At 39.5% G+C, this 20,467-nt stretch overlaps 1 protein-coding gene across 3 annotated transcripts in view; it reads left to right on the top strand.

Annotated features, from left to right (window-relative positions):
- Nucleotides 1-20,467, top strand: part of CMSS1 (cms1 ribosomal small subunit homolog) — a 247,671-nt gene that overhangs the window by 226,519 nt on the left and 685 nt on the right. For all 3 annotated transcript variants that reach the window (XM_082060026.1, XM_082060027.1, XM_082060025.1), the window contains exons 2-9: nucleotides 1,283-1,383; nucleotides 6,096-6,167; nucleotides 9,129-9,258; nucleotides 12,149-12,208; nucleotides 12,908-13,010; nucleotides 14,465-14,525; nucleotides 15,401-15,488; nucleotides 17,102-17,190. In XM_082060026.1, the coding sequence (XP_081916152.1) occupies nucleotides 1,283-1,383; nucleotides 6,096-6,167; nucleotides 9,129-9,258; nucleotides 12,149-12,208; nucleotides 12,908-13,010; nucleotides 14,465-14,525; nucleotides 15,401-15,488; nucleotides 17,102-17,190 (704 nt within the window). The remainder of the gene's footprint in view (nucleotides 1-1,282; nucleotides 1,384-6,095; nucleotides 6,168-9,128; nucleotides 9,259-12,148; nucleotides 12,209-12,907; nucleotides 13,011-14,464; nucleotides 14,526-15,400; nucleotides 15,489-17,101; nucleotides 17,191-20,467) is intronic.

Genomic DNA, 20,467 nt, shown 5'->3' with positions numbered 1-20,467 from the left:
TTCTAAATAAATTAATTAATCTTAAGCTGTCTATTTACAGCTTCAGGAGATTTCAACAATGACTAAGTACCTGTTGGGGGAAAATATTCCAGAGTATTCCAGATATAGAAAATGCATTATTCAGCTCTAATTATTCAGTCTGGTGGACAATAATGCTTCTGGCAATGATCAGGGAAGTAATTCGGGCCCCAGCACAAACTTCTGTGTTAGAATACAACATCTTAAGCACTAATATAACACAATTAGAGGGGATTGTTGCTGTGGATAATTTTTTTCCCCGATGTCTCTTTGTAGGTTAAAAGAGATTAAGAAAAGAATGAATGGAAGCATCTTAAATAGCTTTCTTTCAAAACGGAAGCCTTTTTTAGTCTTGTGCACGTTCTGCTTAAACTTTGGGAATGGTGCCTCTGCCTAATTATTATGAGTAAGAGACACACAAGTAAAAATGTACTTACAGAAGATGTGTGCGTATATTTTTATGTAATAGGACATTATACCAATCCTGTAACTTTTCCTCTTGTAGGTAATTGATGTCAGTATGTCATTCTGGAGTTTTAGATGGAGTCTGGGGTGGTTTTTGTGTGCATTTTTGTGTGTGTTTGGTTTGATTTTTTGTTGTTGTTGTTAGTTTTATTCCTTCATCTGCAAGACTTGTCTTAGTAGGAAGAAATTACTTATTCCAAAAGAAATATCAGCAAACTTAGCAAGAAAGATTGTGTTTTTACTGTGATCTTGTGGTGCACGGTGCCTTTTTAGTCTTCAGTAGCAGTACTGGTGCTTGTTTTGTGGTCTAATGATTTGTTGAGATAGGTCTGTAGTTGGTGAATGCAGTGCTATGGATCCAAGATTATGTTTTACATGTTCTGAAATAATAATGCAGAGACATGTCAGGCAACCTGAGATGTAGTTTATCAAAAATGTCTTTATTCATTGTTCGGTGCTTAGCTTAATTCAAGAGGGGTTTATGAAAAGATTAGACATCTCTGCCTGTGAGGCTGCAGCTGGCACCCACTGTGCGGCATTCCAAAGAGATAAGGAAATATATTGCCTGCTAGATGTAATATAGTGAAGAGGAGGGGAAAACTAGGACTTTGCCTAGAATGAATTTCAAATACCAGTGCTCTAAAATAATAAAAATTTCTTTTACAGCTGTACTTATTGCCAAACTTGAGGTTGTATTATTGTGATAAGCTTTCAGTTGAAGATCTTACCCCTATTCTTGAATGCAAAGATAGAAGACAGATATGAAAAACTAACAAAACACCTTCTTTTTTCTCATCAGATCCTTCGGATGATGAAGCTATTGAGAAAGCAAGTGGTAACAGGACAGCAGCACAACAAGATTTGGATTCCAAACCTGCTGTGAAAAAGAAAAGAAAACAGGTTTGTAAATTCAGCAATTGTGTAAAGCATGGAGATGATCATGCGTAGAGGAATGGTAGTTCCCCTTCTTTCAGTAAAGGGATGGTGAACTTCACTTTTTGTTTGATCTGTTCATGTAGTAAGATTATTTTGTTAAATGATTTTGCCTTATTTGGAAGTGATCGCATTCCAGTACATTTAAATAATAACTTCACTGTTGTTTTGAGTGAGTTGAGATTGCCAAACTTGTCTTCTGCAAAGTGACTGTTTAGTGATAAAAGCTTAAGTGGTGCTACCAAGTGTCCTCCCCTCTCATCTTTTCCCTTTCCCTGCACACACAAGGTCTTGAAAGCTAAATTTAAATCTTGTACTGCATCTCTGTGCAAGCATGTCCCCTGTGCAGGTCCCGCTAGAGAAGAATTTAGGTCTGTGTGGACTGATGTTTTCATAGACTGGCACTCCTGAAACAACTGCGTTGTTCCGCATTACCCGGAGTTTGCCAAGGAAAAGGCAGCAAGATCTTTGACACACAGAAGTGCCCCAACCTCTGCAGAAAAGAGTCACCTAGAGCTCAGCTGATTTTACGTAGTCTCTTGGTTGAAGGTGCCTTCATGATATTTTACAGTAAAATGGACGGAATGACTCTCCAAGAGCTGAAATGACACTGGAGGCTGCCTCTCCTTGAAATTATGGATATTGATTTTGACCTGTAGGTCAAGAGTAAATTCACTGTGTGATGCCTAGGCAGTTGCCCAAGTGAAAACCATTTCCAGGGATGGGTTTTTTTGGTTGCTTTGGGTTTGTTTCGTTTTTTACTTGTGTAACAGAGAAGTGTAAAGAGCACAGTAGCAATTACAATGCTCTTTAATGTCTTTCAAGGAGAGCAAACATGAAGTAAGCCAGGTATCTGGTTCCACATTTTGATTAGGAAAGACAGAACTGATCACTACAGGAGGAAGCTGTATTGCTTTTGCACATGCTCTGCGGGAGATGCTGAGGACTTCACCTCAATGAGGATGCCTATGGAGCCACTTTTTATCACCACTATCTTCACTTAAACATTTGGAACTAAGTTAAGATGTTTTGTTTGGAGGAGTTGCTTTGCTCTTTCTATGAGAACTTTAGAAAAGAGAACCAATACAGGTTATCCTGCTGAGGTGGACTGGGGCCGCTCAGCTGTAGCAGAACACCTGCCACAGCTCTTCCTCTCATATAAAAAACAGTCTGTGTTTTGGAGCAAGGTAATTTGATTTTTAATCACAAAACTCCAGGACGCAATGCTTTATGGGAGCTCTAAGTCATGGATGTGTTATTGCATGTCTTTTAGAGCAAAATACTTGCAAAATCAGATGTACTTACAGAAAGCTAATGATTTTGTGCATATAACATAACCCATTTTACTCATCCCTGCCTTATTCACAGGCTGGAAGCTATTCTGCAGTGGACTTGGCACTGGTTGTCAGGAGACAACCAGATAGAATTATGAACATTTATGTTTCCAGTCTGCAGACTGTCCTTAGGCTTACAATGAAATGAATCATTTGCCTCAGATCTAAATGGCGCATTGATGTGTTTACTTTGTCACAAACTCCAAAAGTCGGAGTATGTGGCTGACCTAGAATGTAAACTTTCACACACACTCACAAGAGTGTTTTCACTGTACATTTGAATTTCCAGTAACTTGGCAACATGTAAAGAAAAAAAAAATTGTTAGAAATATAATACAGGAAATATTTTATGTTCTGTCTATGATTAACAAAAAAGGAATTTATGACATTTTAGTTCATAAATCAGTGGTCTCAGCACAAATTTCCTGTTTTCTGCATTTTAAGAACTTCCATGTAAAAATAGCTTATAAACACAGAGCACAAGGGAGCCATGTCAAAAACCAGTAGGACGTCTGCTCTGTGTCTTGTGTAAGAAAAACATGCAAATGACCTTTTCTTAAGGGTGGCATGCAAAGAGCTATTGCATGAGTAGGTAGGCAACTGATGTTTGGATAAGGGTCAGAAGTTCAGTCTAGATCAGTTGCCTAAATGTTTTAGACTGCAGATCATGAAAGACATGCAAGTTTACAGCCATTCACAACCATGAAGTTTCTCTTTTTCTTATGGCATTATTTTTAATGTCTCAATAAAGTGGACTTCTTATTGCTGGGCTAATATTTGACTAAATACATGTATGCTGTTGTAAAGGAGATAATTTTAAGTCTTAACGTGCAAGGCTTTGACTACGGGCTTCCTGTGTGCTTCTGTTACTCTTGAAATAAAGGGTTACATACTGCCTTCAAAAACATGTCATGGCATTTGGTGATAGTTTTAAGCATCTGAATTAAGGGTTATCTGTGAGAAAATTGTATTTCTCTTAGAGAAACCTTTTCAGCTCTGTGGCATGGTTTTATTCTTTTCTCATGTGGACACCAGTTGGGAGTGTTTTGCAGATTTATGTAAAGCAGTTCACAATGTATATGGAGGGAGAAATGGACTCAAAGTGAATGAGTGGCATTTTCAGTATGCGGAAAGGCTGTTAACGCTTTCTAGGGCAGGCAGCCATCATATTCTACTGGATGAAAGAAATTCAGGTTGGCCCCTATCTGGCTTTTTGATTGCTTGGTAGTAGTGTCCCTTGACTAAATCAACCCAGAGGCTTGTTCTCTGCATAAAATATAATATTGAACATGGAATTTATGATTAAAACACCTGGCAAGTGGTCTTCGAGTATCTGTGGACAGCTGGGATGCGTAAGGTTAGAGCAGAAACTGAAGGCGGAGAGCAGCTCTGTTTCAGTCTCAATGTCTGGGAATGCTAATGGTAGGGATAGGAATGAAGAAATGTATGGTGGTGTTTTAAAAGCACTTGAATCAGAGTCAGGACAATTTTTTTTTAAAAAGAAACAAACCAAAAATAAATAAATGAATAGATAAATAAAGCTTGTGTTAACTCTGGAACAACTTTGTTAGCTGTGGTGAGCTTCTACTTGCAGTTATTCCCTTGATGTCCAGTGAAGATAATATCTGTTTATACAGATACCTTTTGTTGACGCAAGATACAGTCCCTATTGCAACTTCTCATGGGAGGGTATTGATCCAGGCTGCGTTGTACTCCAGCCCTAGTTGTGGAGTGATTTGCTGCCTGTAGCCATTCCCCAGCCAAATCATCTCTGGTAGTTCCCAAGTATCATTTCAAACCTCAACCAGATTTAGGGCCATCTCTATACACCACTACTGCCTTTGCAAGCGCAATGGCTGCGGTTGCACCACAGCACAGAAAGCACGAGCAAGCAATAGGTCATTTGGGTTGAACATGGGGTTGTCCTGGTTTTTATAGCTTAATCAGCTAGGGGAATGGAGAAAAAAGGAAATGTAGGCATAATATAAACAGTTAAACACCACAGAATGATTCTCATAAGGATATGAGAGGGGACTTGGAAAGGCACAAATGTGTTGGGGAGATTCATATAGTACCAGTTGTCATGAAGTATCCTCCTCTTAAGGGGTGATGAGAAAGGCTCAGATATTCTGAACTTCTCTTAGCTTTCCTTTGGCCCTCTTTGCCCTGTTGAAGCTACCCTTGCAAGGGCACGAAGGAGCAGCTTCTCTGACTTTCGGCTGGGCTCCCTTTCTTGCTGATAGTTTTCTTCCAGGCTTCCCCAGGGACCAACACTGGATTTGCTGCTCCTGAGCTTTTAATGCTCCATGTGATGAGACTTCTCTGTGGTTTCTCACAGGAACAGATTTTTCCAGCCAAATGCATCCTGCTATCAAGGAGCTTTCTCCTGCAGTTCAGCCTATTTTCACATTGCGCTTCATCAAGTCACTTATTAAGCTCTAAAGCCCATCTATGTAGATGAATTTGTATTTCCATGAAGTGGAAGTCCCTAAGGCGGCAAAAGAAAAGAGATTTGCTATATTCAAAACAAGGAAAACTTGTGCCCTTCTTCCTCTATTTGGGGTAATTTTAAGTGGCTAAGGATAAATCCTAACCCTAACTTATGCGAACGAGGACTCTGTTACAAATGGACAAATTCAGCCTGCTCTCTCAGGCACAAAAGAGGGTTATTAATAGCAACACATGTTGGATGAAGATTATTCTGAAATGCATCATGTATTTTTCTTGTGTGTATTTGACCCTGCCTGCTATGAGGTGACAAAGCAAGAATGGGGCAGAACAAATTCAAAACATATTTTCCTGAATTTTTGCATTACAAATGTCAAAGGAAATCCAGAGCATGATTGTTTCGAATTATCCTTGCCCAGTTCCATGGTATCTTTCACTGCATGGATGCTCACCTTAGACCCAGTTATTTTAGAGCACCATTGGCAAAGTTTAGAAAAACAACCACGCACAATAGTAGAGATGAAAAATACAAAGTTTTTGCAAGGTTTTGTTCATATTTTCCTCTCGGTATTTTTCATTAATTAAAACCTGTTTTTCACCATTTCATGGAAGCGTGACTACAGCCTGTATGTTTCAACTTTCTATTCTTTTTTTTGACTCTCTTGCTTACAACAACATAGATCTCAATTCCAAAAGTACTCTGGATATACGTAACTGCAAGAACTTTGTCCCATCTACACCTGAGGAAGCTGGGCTTTGTTTGTTTTCCCTAACCCAGCATTATAATGTCTGTATCTCTTCATGCTTTTCTTTATTGACTTTTACCCCATCCCTGGTGATCAGATATCTGATGCTGAATCTTGTTTTCTTTCTTTTTTTTTCCTCTGTGCTTTGCAGCCCACAGAGTGTTTTCTAAGTCAGCCTGAAGAAAAACAAGAGACTGCAGTAAAGACAAAGAGGAGAAAGAAGGTATGAATTTCCCAGAGTGAGTTTGGGGACTGGGCAGTGTGTGTATGTGCTATTGCAAGACTCAGAATTGGGACAACCCTGTGACAATGAGAAGTAATGTGGTCGTAATGTTGCAGCCTCTTTTGGACAAGAATAGAAATTCCTCGTTTTGTGACTTCACTCAAAATACCCATTCCCAGCCTGAACTGTAGTATTGTGTCTATATTCTGCCCAGTGGTTGTATATGTCTATATCCACTTGCAAGGGAAAAATGTAACTGCATCAAAGAAAGGTGGAATTTCAGTTGCTGCAGAATCTGCCCCATTTCAGCAGTGTGGTCGGGCTCCAGCTGCTGTTACATCTTCTGAGCCAAGAACGATCCTGTTCACTCTTCTCTGCAGAGCATAAGTATATAAATAAATACTCTGTATTGTCCCTCTGGCCATGCTCCATCCTCACCCTCAACAAAAAACACACCTCGCAGTCTAGATGGAAATTATATGACACCAGGCAAGTTAATTGTCTTTCAGGACAGACTGTAAATAGTTGGCTCCCTTGCAAGGCTGTGAGGTGGCCTTTTTATATTATGTCAGGCCTCTTAATCATCCAGGGAATGGGAAGAGGGAAGAGTGGGATTTAGCTTTAAATGCAGCTCTGGCAGAAGTGATCATGGTACTTGTTCCACTGCTGCCAGGATGAAAGCATCCCACGACAGAGATTGGTGAACCAGAGCTAACAAAAAGATGCCGGTTCTCAGGGAAACAATAGGCCCTTAGTTACACCTTTGGTTTCAGTGGGGCTAGGCCACTAAGTTGACATACACAGCCTGTCAAGAAGTCCATCAGGAAATATTTATCAGGTTGATCTATGGGTTCCAAACAAAGTGCTCTCTCCAAAAATAAGGAAGGGGAGGTAAAAACCCTTTGCTTTGAAGCATCTGGAATGAATTGGAAGAAAAATAATAAAACTTCCTGCATGAGGAACATTTCCCCACAGCCCTCCTTGAAGGAAGAGAGTTTGCTCAGGTGTCCTTGCTCTTGCTCTCACGGAATTTCTCATTAGTATCAGGCTTCTCCCCTCCAGAGTGCCATAATTTTCCTGGAGGAACCCAAGCGGCCCAACGAATGATGTAATGATCCTGTGGAATGGTGTCTTATGCTGAGTTACCAAGTAAATCTGTGATAGTTCTATCTTGCTGGGTGCCAGAAGAGGGGTTCCCAAATATGGGTCACTTAAGAGATGGGCTGTGGGGCTGGGGCTGGAGAAGAGCATTTGTAGTTGATAGGAGCAACAACAAAGAAGTTTGGCTGTGGGCCTCAGGCGGAAGCTGTGCATGCTGCAGATGGCCTCTGGTCATTCTATGGGAAGACAGTTGTGTGGCAGAAAAATACAGTGGTGCCAAATGAGGGTGGAACTTGGAAGGAATGCCGCAAGTTCAGGCACTGCAAAAACCTGCTAGGCATCCACTGGAAGGTCTTCTGGGGACTGCAGAGGACTTCGAGCCAGGCCCAAGGTAGACGGGGAGGAAGGTGTAAGAAGTTTATCTCCTCATATTGCACTGTCAAAGATTCAGCTGGGCTCTTGCAAACACACAGCTGGTGTTTAACAAGCAGTGGCCAAAGTGGCAGGTGGCTGGGAGAGGCAGCTTTGCTGTGGGGCACAGTGGCTTCAGCAGCCCCGGATGGGCTCTTCCCTGTTCAGCCTTCTGCCCCTTATACTGCTGTTCTGGGAGTATCGGGGGTGCATTGGTAAGAGAGAGATGGAACAGTGGGGAATGAAAGAGAAGAAGGGAGCAGATGCTGGGGTGGAGTGAGAGAAAGCGATGGAAAAAGATCTGTCCCCTCCCTACGTTAAGACTCCTGCTATAGCTCTCCAAAATTTCCACTGATCTTTGCTGACCCAGACCTTAGCCTTCCGAACTCACACTGAAGGTACACACCATCCCTTAAAGCAGCCAAAAATGTTTCCAGGCCCACCTCATCTCACTTTGGCTCACAGATATGTACCCCATTGCTCCATCCTAACCATGCTCTCCTGCCCCTTTCCACTTCTGCTGATGGCAAGGTCAGTTTAGCTTACACAGCTAAGAAACCGTAAACTGGCCTTTCACAAATTAATCGCTTTTCAGTGAGAACAAGAGAGGCTTCACATTCTTACTGCTCTCTCCAGGCTGCCTCTATCCTTGAAAATCTGCTGTTTTCTTAAATGCCGGCAGATCATTCAGGTAATGGGAACCCAGGACTTCCCTGTCATCATTTACGGGGAAAAATACAGCAACATCTTCAGTGAAGATTCAGACCTCTAATTTGCTAACATTCCTAAGGTGTAAAATGCAATCGTTTTGAACTCATGTCCAGGCTCTAAAAATGATTAGTTTTGTTTAAAAAAGTATATATTTTGGAAGAACAAAACAGCTGCTTAACTCTTTCTGCTTGACTTGCAGATTTGTGAGTGCTTTTTATTTGTGAGCTTTTAACTCATTTTCATCACACTTGCATGGTATTCTGTGAATATAGCTAACCATCTTTCCTTCCAAAATAGATAGTTACCCATTTTTAATCAAAATATAACCAGAAATTATATAACCACCTGATTGCTCTTCTTATGCTTTAAGAATAATAAATTAAAACAAATGATGAGAAAACCTTGAATTTTCAAGCAGATACTCAAGTGTAACAACAGCAAAACTCACAGAACCAGTTTTGGTTTTGTTACAGCAGCATTTCAGGTGATTTCAAGATTTTTTTGTCTTCGGTCTCACAGACCATCTCATCAAGATATCTGAACTTGCATCTGAAGTCTGCATTCCCACTAAAGATGATGGGAATCTTGTCACATTGTAAGGTGTTTTTCTAATTAAGCTGTAATTAAGCCAAGATAACTGTATGAAGTTATGGAGGAACATTTGTTTACAGTGTTGTCAACTAGCCAAAGAATTGGAATTATAAATTCCACACTTACCTATTTTACTTGTCTTTTTAGAAGAAAATTTCTGATATTCTGGAAAAATCTGCTCCAAAACCTGGTGTCCCTGCAGATCTGCAAAATCTTCTTAGTCAGCATTTTGGTGAAAACCGTTCAGTGATTGAAATAGAGGAATTAAAGCTGTCAGGTAACTTATTCTATATTTACTAGATAAATAATGTTTTCTTCACGATGCTGAAGAGTTCTTTTTCTGCAGAAGAAAGAGGATTTGGGGAGAGGTCTTGTGGTATACGTTTTTATGGAAATATTTTCTTATACTGTATATTAATTTGCTGTTTAAGTAGATACGTTAGTTTCTCTGGAATAAATGTGAGTTTTCTTAGAATTACAGGAATGAGAAAAACACATTGTTTAAATGTGTCCTTTTATTGTAAAGTATTAATTTCAGGAGCTCACTTCTCTTGTACAAATCATATGATTCCTAATAATAGCTTCCAAGATGCTGAAAGTGAAAATGTATTTTGTTTCTGGGATTATCTGAGTTGATCCAGATGCATGATAGGAGGGATGACGGGAGTAGACAAAGAAACAATGAGACATCATTCTGACATGGTTATGAGATGTCAAACACAAAGATTTTTCAGGGAGTGACATGAGGAAAGATGGTAGTTTTGGTCCAATTTGGAAGTGACCAAGTTTTAACCATGATGAGGACCCTCTTGGTTTCCTATATTCTGTCCCCAGTTAAAAGCCAGTGATGAACAAGGCAGAGCAGAGTTAGCTTCTGTCAGCTTGAGGTTGCATTAGAGATGAAGGCAATGTTGAACTTCTCTGCCTCTTATTCTGCAAATGAAGAGGGACTGTCATTTTATAGGCACTCTCCATTATTTGTTGGTAGTGCTCTTCAAATGTTCTGGTAACTCACCTGTATACACCTGTGATATTTCTTGAACTCTTAGTGACCTGTGTCCAATATAGGAGCCTTCTAGCCCAGAAGTGTTTTTTCCTCTTTTAAAGTTTAAGCCTGTCTTTCTAGATAAATATGTTCCTCCTTAACATCCGTGATTCTAGGTTGACCCTTCCTATTTCTATGGGGCAGGTTCAGCTTGCTTTCTTTGAATCAAGAAAACCTGGAGAAGTCCCATGTAGATTGCTTGGAAAAGCTTGTGTTAATTATTTTTAGACCTGTAGGGTTTTTAGCAAACAGTAAATTGCTTTGGCTTCTTTCTTATTAAAAGAGCCTTTTGGACTAGTGAAGTGACCCATTTCCATATTGGCTCTTGGCTTGGATGAAGATATTTTTCTTTTCTTTTTATGCTGGGATTTGGAGGCTTAGAGTGCCAGGGACTTTACAAACTTCTACGGCTGTCAAGTCATTCACGTCAAAGCACTGAGCAAATAACAAGCAACTGCTCGGAGTTGTGTGTTCTTGTGAACTGACTTGGTGCAAAAGGTCAGGTTCACAGTCAGCATGGTCTCTTGCTGCGGTCTGCAGCTATGTGGTTTTTTTCCCCCCTTTCTGAAAATTTCATTTAAAATAATTGCTAATTCTCCAGTGTTGCTGGAGTGTTCCTGAAAAGTCAGTGACTGAAGCTTGTGTCCTTTAGAAAACATATTTTGAATCATTCCGTCATTAATGACGCTTAATGTATTCAGAAGAGCAAAACAACAGCAAAGATATTTTGCCACTGGGAGGAAAGGACTGTGGTGGGTGTACAGAGCTCTCCTGTTACCAACAAATGCTTATGAAAGGGCAGCCTCTGCCCTTCCCCACTGGGGTCAAGAGCATCTTTTAAACATGATTTTAAGAGGACATCAGCTACCAATCCTTCAGTTGTACACAGTCATTCCCTTTGGAGCTCAACTCCCAGTAAATGTCAGTCTCTGGATTTAATAAAACAGGTCAGTGAACAGTAAAAGTTTTTAGCAAGATAGCACCCATTAAATACAAGATATAGTGATGAAGAGTGTCTGTGCTCAAGAAACTACACAGGCAGAATTCAGCCAGGTATCAGCTACAAAACAAGTTTGTCACACTGTTTGTTCCGGTGGAAATCGTGCATTGACGCTGCCAGCATTAGCACAATGCACCATCCTTGTGAACATGAATAACATCTGTAAGGAAACCCTCTTAATTTAATTAAAATATATCAGCAATCATCTCATCCCATAGACAAGGCACCCTGAGGTTCTGTACTTCATGCAGAATGACGACAAATATGTGGGTCCCTGAGGGCAGAGTTGTTAATGCTCTGCAGGAGCATATTGTTCCATCAGGCAAAGGACCCTTAACAACGGTGGAAAGTTTTCAGACCATCTAATTTTAATCACCGTCTCAAGAACTTAAACTTTTTATACAAACACCACAGAAAGGAAAGGCCTTCTAAAGAACCCCTTAGGACCTCGTCTTTCTCCATTGCCTCTATATGAAGCTTAAATGGCATGTCTGCCACAGACTGTTTTTAAAACTTCCTGATTAGAATAGGGAGCAGGTGAAAGACAGCCAGTCAGTGGGAAATCAAGGAAGAGGAAGGCATTAAAATGCAGTGTGTTACTATTAGGTTTGATATAGTTAGGTAGATTACCACAATATGAAAGGCCAGAAAGAGGAACAAGCTTATTGACAGGTAGATTATTAGTATGTTCTTGCATTTACACAGTATGAATTGTTTGGGTGATCTGCAAATCTATCTGTCATAGGTAGACTGGATGAACAGTCTAGCAGGTTGACTGTGAGGCTTTTGTCTAAGACCTTTGATTGTGGCAAAGACATATGAAAACTTTCTTAAAAGTATGCAGTCACACCTGGGCAGCCCTGTATCCAGGGTTTCAATGTGAGAGAAAAGAGAGAAATTGCAATTGAGTTGAGAGATGTTACCTTCATTGATTTATCCAATGTAAAGCTTCTTGAATATGAGGTGTACATTCATCTTTGTCTCACAAATGGTAATTTATGATAATGGATTTTAACACAGTTACAATTTCATCAGTGTAACTAGTGGTTATGCTGCAAATTCATGGTCTCCTTTTGCTGTTAAAAATGCATCAACAAAATTATTTTTCCTTTTTTTTTTCAGATTCCTGTTTTTTGCCAGCCAATGATCTCACCCACAGTTTTTCTTCATACCTGAAGGAAAGTGAGTTAAAATGTTGGTCTGGATGAAATGAAAGTTGTATGAAAAACATTGTTAATGCAATACTATTGCAGTTTTTATCTGTACCTCTAAATATTTTTAATTAGGAAGTACTAGTAACTCTGAAGGTTTTTTCTTTTTTATCATGACAGGTCTTGTTTTTCTGGCTCTTTTTTCTCTATCACTTTTTTGGTATCAAAATGTTCTAGAGTTTCTTTTAGTTGCTAGGGATTGTATGTCAGTAATTTATTGTGGTTTCATCAGTAGGTGTATGTATTATCTTACAGTAAAAATCCTGCAGCTGTCTGCTGACATGAACTAAGAGAATTTTTATTCTCTTTTATATTTGTATAGAACTTCTGGTCTGGTAAACATTTATTTTCGATTGGTATTCTCTGATACAGGTTGCCATGTGTGGCAAGTGAAGACAATGGGCTTGTCATCTTACAAAATTGTGATTTTTAATGCTTATCTAATTTGTTCAGTTATGTGATATTTCTGTATTTTATTTATTTTGGGCATTTTCTTTCCAATTTCTCAGCCATGACTAAATGTAAAAGTGTTGCCAGAGATCCAGACCTCATAGGAGTCAGCATGTGTGTTCTTGCTGCTGGCTACCACTCATCACGTACTCTACTTGTAATTTAAAATTGTGGTGTGTAGTACTTTCTCTGTGTGTGTACATGGGCTTTTTCATTGCAGTCTGTCCTAAGTGGGCAAAACTCCGTAAAAACCACAAGGAGAAGAAGTCGGTGGTGATGCTGGTTATCTGCAGTTCTGCCCTTCGTTCCTTGGAACTCATCAAGTATGTCGATAGCAAATGTTATGTTGAGGTTGGCAGTCAGTCAGAGGTTTTGTCTTGGAACCACAGACATAAAGGCAAAACTGGGACACTGTCCTCTGCTAGCCAACAAATTCACTGACTCAAACTGATGCAATATCCCTTGCTTCTTTAAACTGTGGGAGTGTGGTGTTTGGTTTTAGAATGAAGTAACACTTAGTACTTTAGTTGCATGGAAGTGCTATTATGTTAAAAACCAAAAGTAAAGTGTAATCAATTTGGGGGAAACACACAACACATTATACTTGGGAACAGGGTAAACCCATAAAGCATCATGCTCCACAGCTATAAGTTGTGACTTTGCACCAAAGGCAATGAGGACGTGGCTTTTCAAGGCCACAAGTGCCAACGCATGTATCTGGCCTGAGTGCCCCCAGGTCTGTGTCCTTGTTCTCAGCTGGCTCAGGCTGGCAAAACTACGGTGCAGAGATGACAATTTTCAGTGTTCCCTGCCCTCTTTTTTTCCCTTCTCTATCCTCCCCCTTTCTCATTCCAGAAGGCTTGATGACTTTGAACTAATGTTTGCCTCACAAGTGTCATGGTTGTCTTTTGCATGTTGACCGCACTTCCTCTGACTGTCAGTACAACATGGGATGGACAGCTGGGAAGTTTGACTCCATGCCACAGAGACACACAGATACGGCAGATGTGCCAGTCAAGCTTAGCCCCTGCATGCCGATGTTACCATCTAAGGCTTAAATGGTTTATGTATATAATTGTATATAACCTTTAGCATTGCACAAGAGAAAATTGAAAATTTGGTGCACTGCAAAAACACGCAGAGAAAGCTGGCTTAAATGGCATTGGGTAAATACTGAATATGTTGTCTCCAGCTTGATTAATACAGAACATGCAGTTGTCAACTCTGTGCCAAAATGGGATGTCAGAAAAACAAGTCAGGTTTTCCGACAAAATAGTTTTGGTTAACTGGAATTTATGCAATCTCAGCAGTAAAGACTGTGGAAGCCGAAGTTTTCCCAGCAACAAAGCTGCAGGAAGACTCTAAAATGTAGATTGGTCCATACACAGATCTTTCCTTCTGTGCATGCACACACACGTTCATTCAGGCCTGTATCTCAGGAACCGAGATATTTTTGAGTGAGAAATTGGTGATTAGTCAGTTTTGAATTAAGTTAGCTGTGAAAGCACAGGCCATAATTATTAAACATTATCTGAAAAGCTGCCTGAACAATATTGCCCCCTACTGATATCTTCTATTGTGTTTGTCCAGTTGTTGATCACTGTTGATCAAGTAGCAAACAAGAATGTACATAGTGTTCAAAGACAAGCAAGGGTCAGTGGGGGACTGTGTGCCTCAAGCACATTGAGAAATGCCAGTTGGTTTTGCTTTCCTCCTGTGTGGTCTTAATCTCAGCCCCAATGCTTGCAATTCCTTTTTCATTTTTTTTTATTGCTAGGTCAATGACAGCATTTAAAGGAGACTGCAGAGTTCTTAAATTGTTTGCAAAGCACATAAAGGTAAGAGAGCTGCAAGGGAATTTTGATAGAACAATTAAACAGCTAAATAGTGCCGTACCATTTTCTTTTTAAAGCATTTAGCAATAGTGCCTTTCATATAGTGTTCGTATAATGTTCCTTTCTTTAGGTAATGCTTCCTTTGGAAACCCATTTTTGCAGTTTGAAGAATCTAGCCAGACACCGTCTCAAATAACTCTGGTGCAATCTTATGCAGACTGTAAATGCTTATGCGTATGCTCTGTTTTAAAGATGTTCCACATTCCTGTGAGGTGCTCATTCAAATGGCTTTTGCCTCTCTAAATAGAAGGCTCACGCACAGAGGTTTATAAAAGCAAACTGTAGCAGCACCCATATTTGCATTCTGCCAAGGGGACACCTGGATACCCCATATCCATACCTGTTGGAGAGCACAAAATAGCAGGATGTTGGGTAATGAGTGGACATTTGGCCTTTGATACAAATGCTGTCAAACACACAAATGTCACTTGCTTTATTTCACCCTTTTCTGCTGTCTTCATCTTGAAGGAGTTTAGAGCTAATTCAACTTTGACAGTTTTCCAGACATTTCCAGAGAATTTGTTTAAATGCTGAAGGAAGCTTGCTGTTCTCACCTCCAAAAATAGTTGGTGCAGTAGCAGATTTTCAAAGTTGAAAATGACTCAGCCTCTAGAAAAGCGTGATGCCCAGCTGGCTGTGACATTTCTTAAACTTTCTCCAAGATTCATCAGTTTGACAGGTTGAAAGATGAAGAGCATTTGCTATTTAATGGTATTCTAGCAAGAGATACTATGAGATTTTGAATTTATTTCCAGCTCTTTGAGAATAAACTTTAAAACAAACATGGTGTTACTGTGGTTTGTCTTTCTTCAAATTAGATAAAAGAACAGATGAATATGTTGGAGAAAGGCGTGTTCCACATCGGGGTTGGAACTCCTGGGAGAGTAAAAGCACTAGTGGAGCAAGGTAGGAGCAAAGGAAGTGTTTTCTCCATAAGTATCTTGTACTTGGTCTCATGAGAAGCGAGACTTCAGTTGTTTTTGAAGTGCTTAGGTTGACATGAATCTGTGGATTTGGGTGCTATACTGTACGGTTTTGTTTCTCCACTTCTACTGTGTCAGTGAAATCAGGTCAAGGTTCTAGTAGTTGATTTTATGATCACTTCAGGTTGGCATAAATCAGTATTACCAGAGCAAGGCAGAGTAGTACATCCCCACCCACCCGCCCTGTCAGTGCCTGCTTATTCCCCCTTCCTGCTTCTTGTGAAAGCCCGAGTCTGTTTGGCAGCTCAGTGAACTGATCCCAATTAGAAGTGATCCCAATTAAAACAAAACCGGTGTGCACACAGAATCAGGTAATGAGCAGGCAGAAGCGGGGGACTTCCTCTTTTGGCAGGAATACTGATTTATGGTGACTTGAAAGTGATTGCAAAACCATGATGTAAGATTTAAAGCTCTAGGAAACCAAACATTGCAAGTAAATCTAAAGGAAATAATGGCAGGAGTCGTTGTATCATGTGTCACTCTGAGTTCAGTGTAAACTTTAGTGAGGGTGGATGAAAGATCTCTTTGCTGATTTGATTTTTATTTCTGATTTGCCCGTAACAAAATTAATTATTCAGTCTATATCTCCTTTTCCCAAATTTTGAATGCTTTTCATTACTCAGTAGATAATATGTACACAAAGAAAAGAAAACAACAAAATGACAAGATGATCCTTTCTATTCCTCTTTCTAAAAACTGTCTTGCTCTGACCATGGTTTCTTGGTCAGAGACTGGCTGTGGATTGGGACTCTACCACTCCTTCCAAAAGGGTACAGGAGTAGCGTAATTTTGTTGCTTCCTCTGCCCTCCACCAACATTAAATCATTAATGCTCAGCACATCAGCACATTAATATGTTAGGTGGGGGCAGCTTATGGCAGGGACACAAGATGTATTGTTTTCTCCTAAGGTCTAGTCCTTTTTTGACACCTTGGTGTTGCAGTGCCAGCTCACTAGAGAAAGGAGAGGAGACAAACTGATATGAAAAATTGTAGGCATCATGTAGAAGACCAGAGAAAAATAGGAGAACAGCTGGAGGGCCTGTTCAGAAAGGACCTTTTTCTTCTTTCACCACCATTTATTTGGAGGATAAAGGAATTCTTCAGCAGCACCACTGACCTGACTCACATTCACATAGCACCCGGTCCTGTAAATTGTTAAACACTGTCAGTTCCCATTAACAAGAGTTTTCAGACTGGGGTCCTTGTCACTTACCAGCTCCTCATCAGCTGTGGAAATTCAGCTCCTGCGGTTTCATCAAGAGGAAGCTTGAGGAATTATTTTCTGGCAGGATGTTAGCTCTTGACAAACCTGGCAACAGTAGTTGTTCTGCTTTTGTGTTTGTCTTCCAAAAAGCCATGGGATTATGTGGTTAAGGGAGTTTGCAGTGTCAGTGCATTAGTTTTCCAAGCAGAAAATATAGTACTTAAGTGTTCAAAGATTAGTTTTCCTTGGAAACAGGCAGCAAAAGACGTAAAAGCCAATAATCATTTTGATAAGCACATGTCAAATTATCTTTTTTATGTTGCCTTTTTAGATGGCCTGTGCTTGAACTCCACAAAATATATGATTCTGGATTGGAATTGGAGAGATCAGAAACTAAGGAGAATGATGGATATCCCTGAGGTATTGTATAAGCACCTGTATATATTCTGTATATTCATTACTTTTGATTGTAGTGCTCAGATCTTGGTCAGTAAGGTTTTCTTTCTGTAAAGCAGACTTCAATGGTCTAGAAACACAAAGAAGTCAACATTTGACTGTTAGGTCTGTGCTCTCAGGTCTCAAAATTACCTTCTGAGGAAGTTTTTTTCCTTTTTTGTTGCAAGTCACAGCTGCGACTTCCATGCTTATGGTATGAATTTCTCTTCTCCTGTTTACGCTAGATGGTTGTTTTACCTGTTCCCAGGAAGTTCTCTGAGTAAGAAGACTTTGTGTAAGTTTCCTCAAAAACAAAATAAAGCTTTGCAGAAGCTTTTGTTTTTTTCATTTTTTGGGGTTTTTTTGGGGGGCAAGAAGTAGGGTACAAACTCTGTAGAGCCATCCATCATTTGTAGACTATTCGACTCCTAAGATAATTTACTATTCTTTTCAATTCTATAATCCAGCTTGCATATTTATTGCTGTGACAAGCCATGTTTCCCATATGCTGTGGAGTATCAGCTGGTATCTAACCAGCAGAGAGTGAAAAAGGCAGATTCCTCTATTAGTTGTTGTTATAAAGCTTCCAATTTCCGGCAGTGTTTCCATTTTTTTACACATTTAGAGCAGGCCGATATGCAGGATCTCCAGGGAAGAAGGACATTTTTTGCATATAGACATTAAGCTGTTTCACAAGTGAAACAAATTATTAGTCGTTAATTGTTCTCTGCATTTCTCTGTATATTTGTATGTGCTCTATTTTACAGTCTCACATACACAAAGGTACGTGTTCCTAATAATCTCGGATAAAGCGCCTCGCCAAAAAAATACATTGCAGAAATGAAGTAGCAACAAAGCCTGCTTTGCTTTTTGAGGCAAGGAGGCTCCCTCTTGTGGAAAATCCATAGGGCTTTTTTGTATGGTGCTTGTACTTACCTGCAAGTTTTTAAAGAACAGAAAACACTAATTCACAGACATAGCAGTACAAAAGCTGCTGGTTGCAGTGGGGTAGATTTTTTTTTTAAGTCAACTGAAGTAAATATACGTACAGTAGACTACGGGTGATCCACCTCAAAAAACCTGAAGATTGTGCTGCTATTATTTAATTTGGGGCTATTGTGAACCTGAACTATCCCTTTCAGCTCACTGTAGGTAGCATCACAGTATTTCTCTAGGAATGCAGGCCAAAAATTGAGACTCAGATGTATTTTATTAAGGTAAAATCTTAAGGCTGTCTTAACATCAAAATGTTAAGTCTTAGTTCAAGTTAAAACCAAGTAAGTAAGAATGTTCCACCTTCACATACAGTATTAGAATAACGAATAGATATTTATGTGTGATTACAGAATTGTAATCTAATTACAGAATTACAGAATTGTGAACATGTGATCACAGAAACGTCTTCTAACCTGCATTTGACTTAGGTAACACAACATACAGAATGGTTTTTGACATCTTGAGCTATGTAAGTGGAACATGTTGCAGCTATTTGTCCTGCTGCAGACATCACACAGACTCATGAAAGTTATTTATAAGAAAAGTCAGAAACAAAAGATATCCAAATAATGTTTTGGAGATAAGGCATCTTAACACAGTAGAAACTAATGGAATGTTTTGGCAACTTTCAGGCTTGAAATATAGAATACAGTCTCAGTGAGCAGAGGATCTTACTGTTGTATAAAAATGGTCAAATACTTGCTATGAATAGTCATAAGGTTTCTCAATGAAGAGAGGAATTATCATACCAAAAATGTCATTTAGAGAGTTGGCAGTTTGTGGTACTAATTTCTTTCATCCCTTACTAGTTGTGGAGGCAAAATTGTACCCTTAAAATTAGAAATTATGCATACTGACCTATTTTAAATGAAAATCTCAGTTATCAATAATTTGTTTGCATATTTAAGGTGCTGCATTGCTAAATTTCATTGCAATTACACCAGAAAGCAAGAACAGCTGGAAACACATGTCCATTCTACTTACTGTTGTTGTACTCAGCTGATGTTCAGTGAAGAATTATGTACACAGTGATATATTCTCATAAATATATTAATTTAGAAACACATGAATCTTCATACATGGTAGTGCTGTATCCCATCATATCCACATAATGGATGGTGCCCTGATTCACTGCTCTCTCAGTTGCCTCAGCATCTCATTAGTTAATGCTGTTGGATTTTTTTTTTCTCTGTTTTTGTGTCTCCCACTTCATTCATCCCAAACAATGGAGAGAAGGAAATAAAAAGAAAGCTCACAAAGAAGCCAGAGGAGGGGTAAACGAGTTTATCAGATTCTGGAGTTGTACTAAAGCGTAAAGGTTAAAATAAAAATTGATTTGGTACTTTAGGATCTGACCAAAGGACAAGCTTCCTGCTTTGAAAGCTTTGTGTGTATAGGTTGATGACAATACAGAACTGTCTCAACTCCTCAAATTACTTGTTTGTAAGATTTGAGCTTTTTCAACAAAAAATAATATTGTATTGTCTGCAAATAATACAAACACTGAGCCTTGAGTAAGTTTGAAAATACAGGAAGTTTAAGTTTCAGGCATCATGAAAGTAAAAAGGTTTCTAAGAAACGGACTTGTGATAGAAAAACAACTGTTTTCACCCTCACGTAGCACAGTGGGGAATAGAGATTGGCCAGGCTTTATCACATGATTTATTCCTGTACAAAAGGGAGGCACAGAAGGATATAATCCTGAGGGATAGTTTGCAAATAGGTCATATGTAAGTGGGAAGAGAGAGCTATAAGGAGACTCTGGACTAACAATGATGATAGAGAATCTTGTGTTCCTGCTGAAATACATCGTCAATTAGTTACTCTCAAATACATTTGTCTTTTATCTTTTGATAAGCAATAAACTACAGGCATATCCGTGTTATAAACCAAAGTACGCTGCATACAGCACATGTAGACCTGACCTTCATGCTGGCTTCCATTCAGGTGTCTCAGACACAAACAACGTTGTGGCTGTTGCAGTGCAGCGCTTCCCCTGGACTGCGTCATACCAGTTGATACTCTGGAAAGTCACGTAGGGATTTTGCAGCCCAGGATGGATCTCTTGCTGTGGCAACTTCATCAACTCCCTGCCGATTACAGCTTTTCTGGGGTCATGTTAGATGGGACTTTACGAGCCGCAGTTGTACTTTAGGACTGCAGAGCAAATGCTAGATATTTTACAAAATTGAAACGTTCTGGAGCTCATGACCATGTATGAGAACTACTTATTTAATTTCTAGTCCTATAGTAAGGTGCCTGAGTA

The sequence above is a fragment of the Streptopelia decaocto genome (genome assembly GCF_964273445.1).
Source record: "Streptopelia decaocto genome assembly, chromosome: 1".
In the NCBI taxonomy this organism is placed as follows: domain Eukaryota; kingdom Metazoa; phylum Chordata; class Aves; order Columbiformes; family Columbidae; genus Streptopelia; species Streptopelia decaocto.
This window is presented reverse-complemented; position numbering and strand designations above follow the sequence as displayed.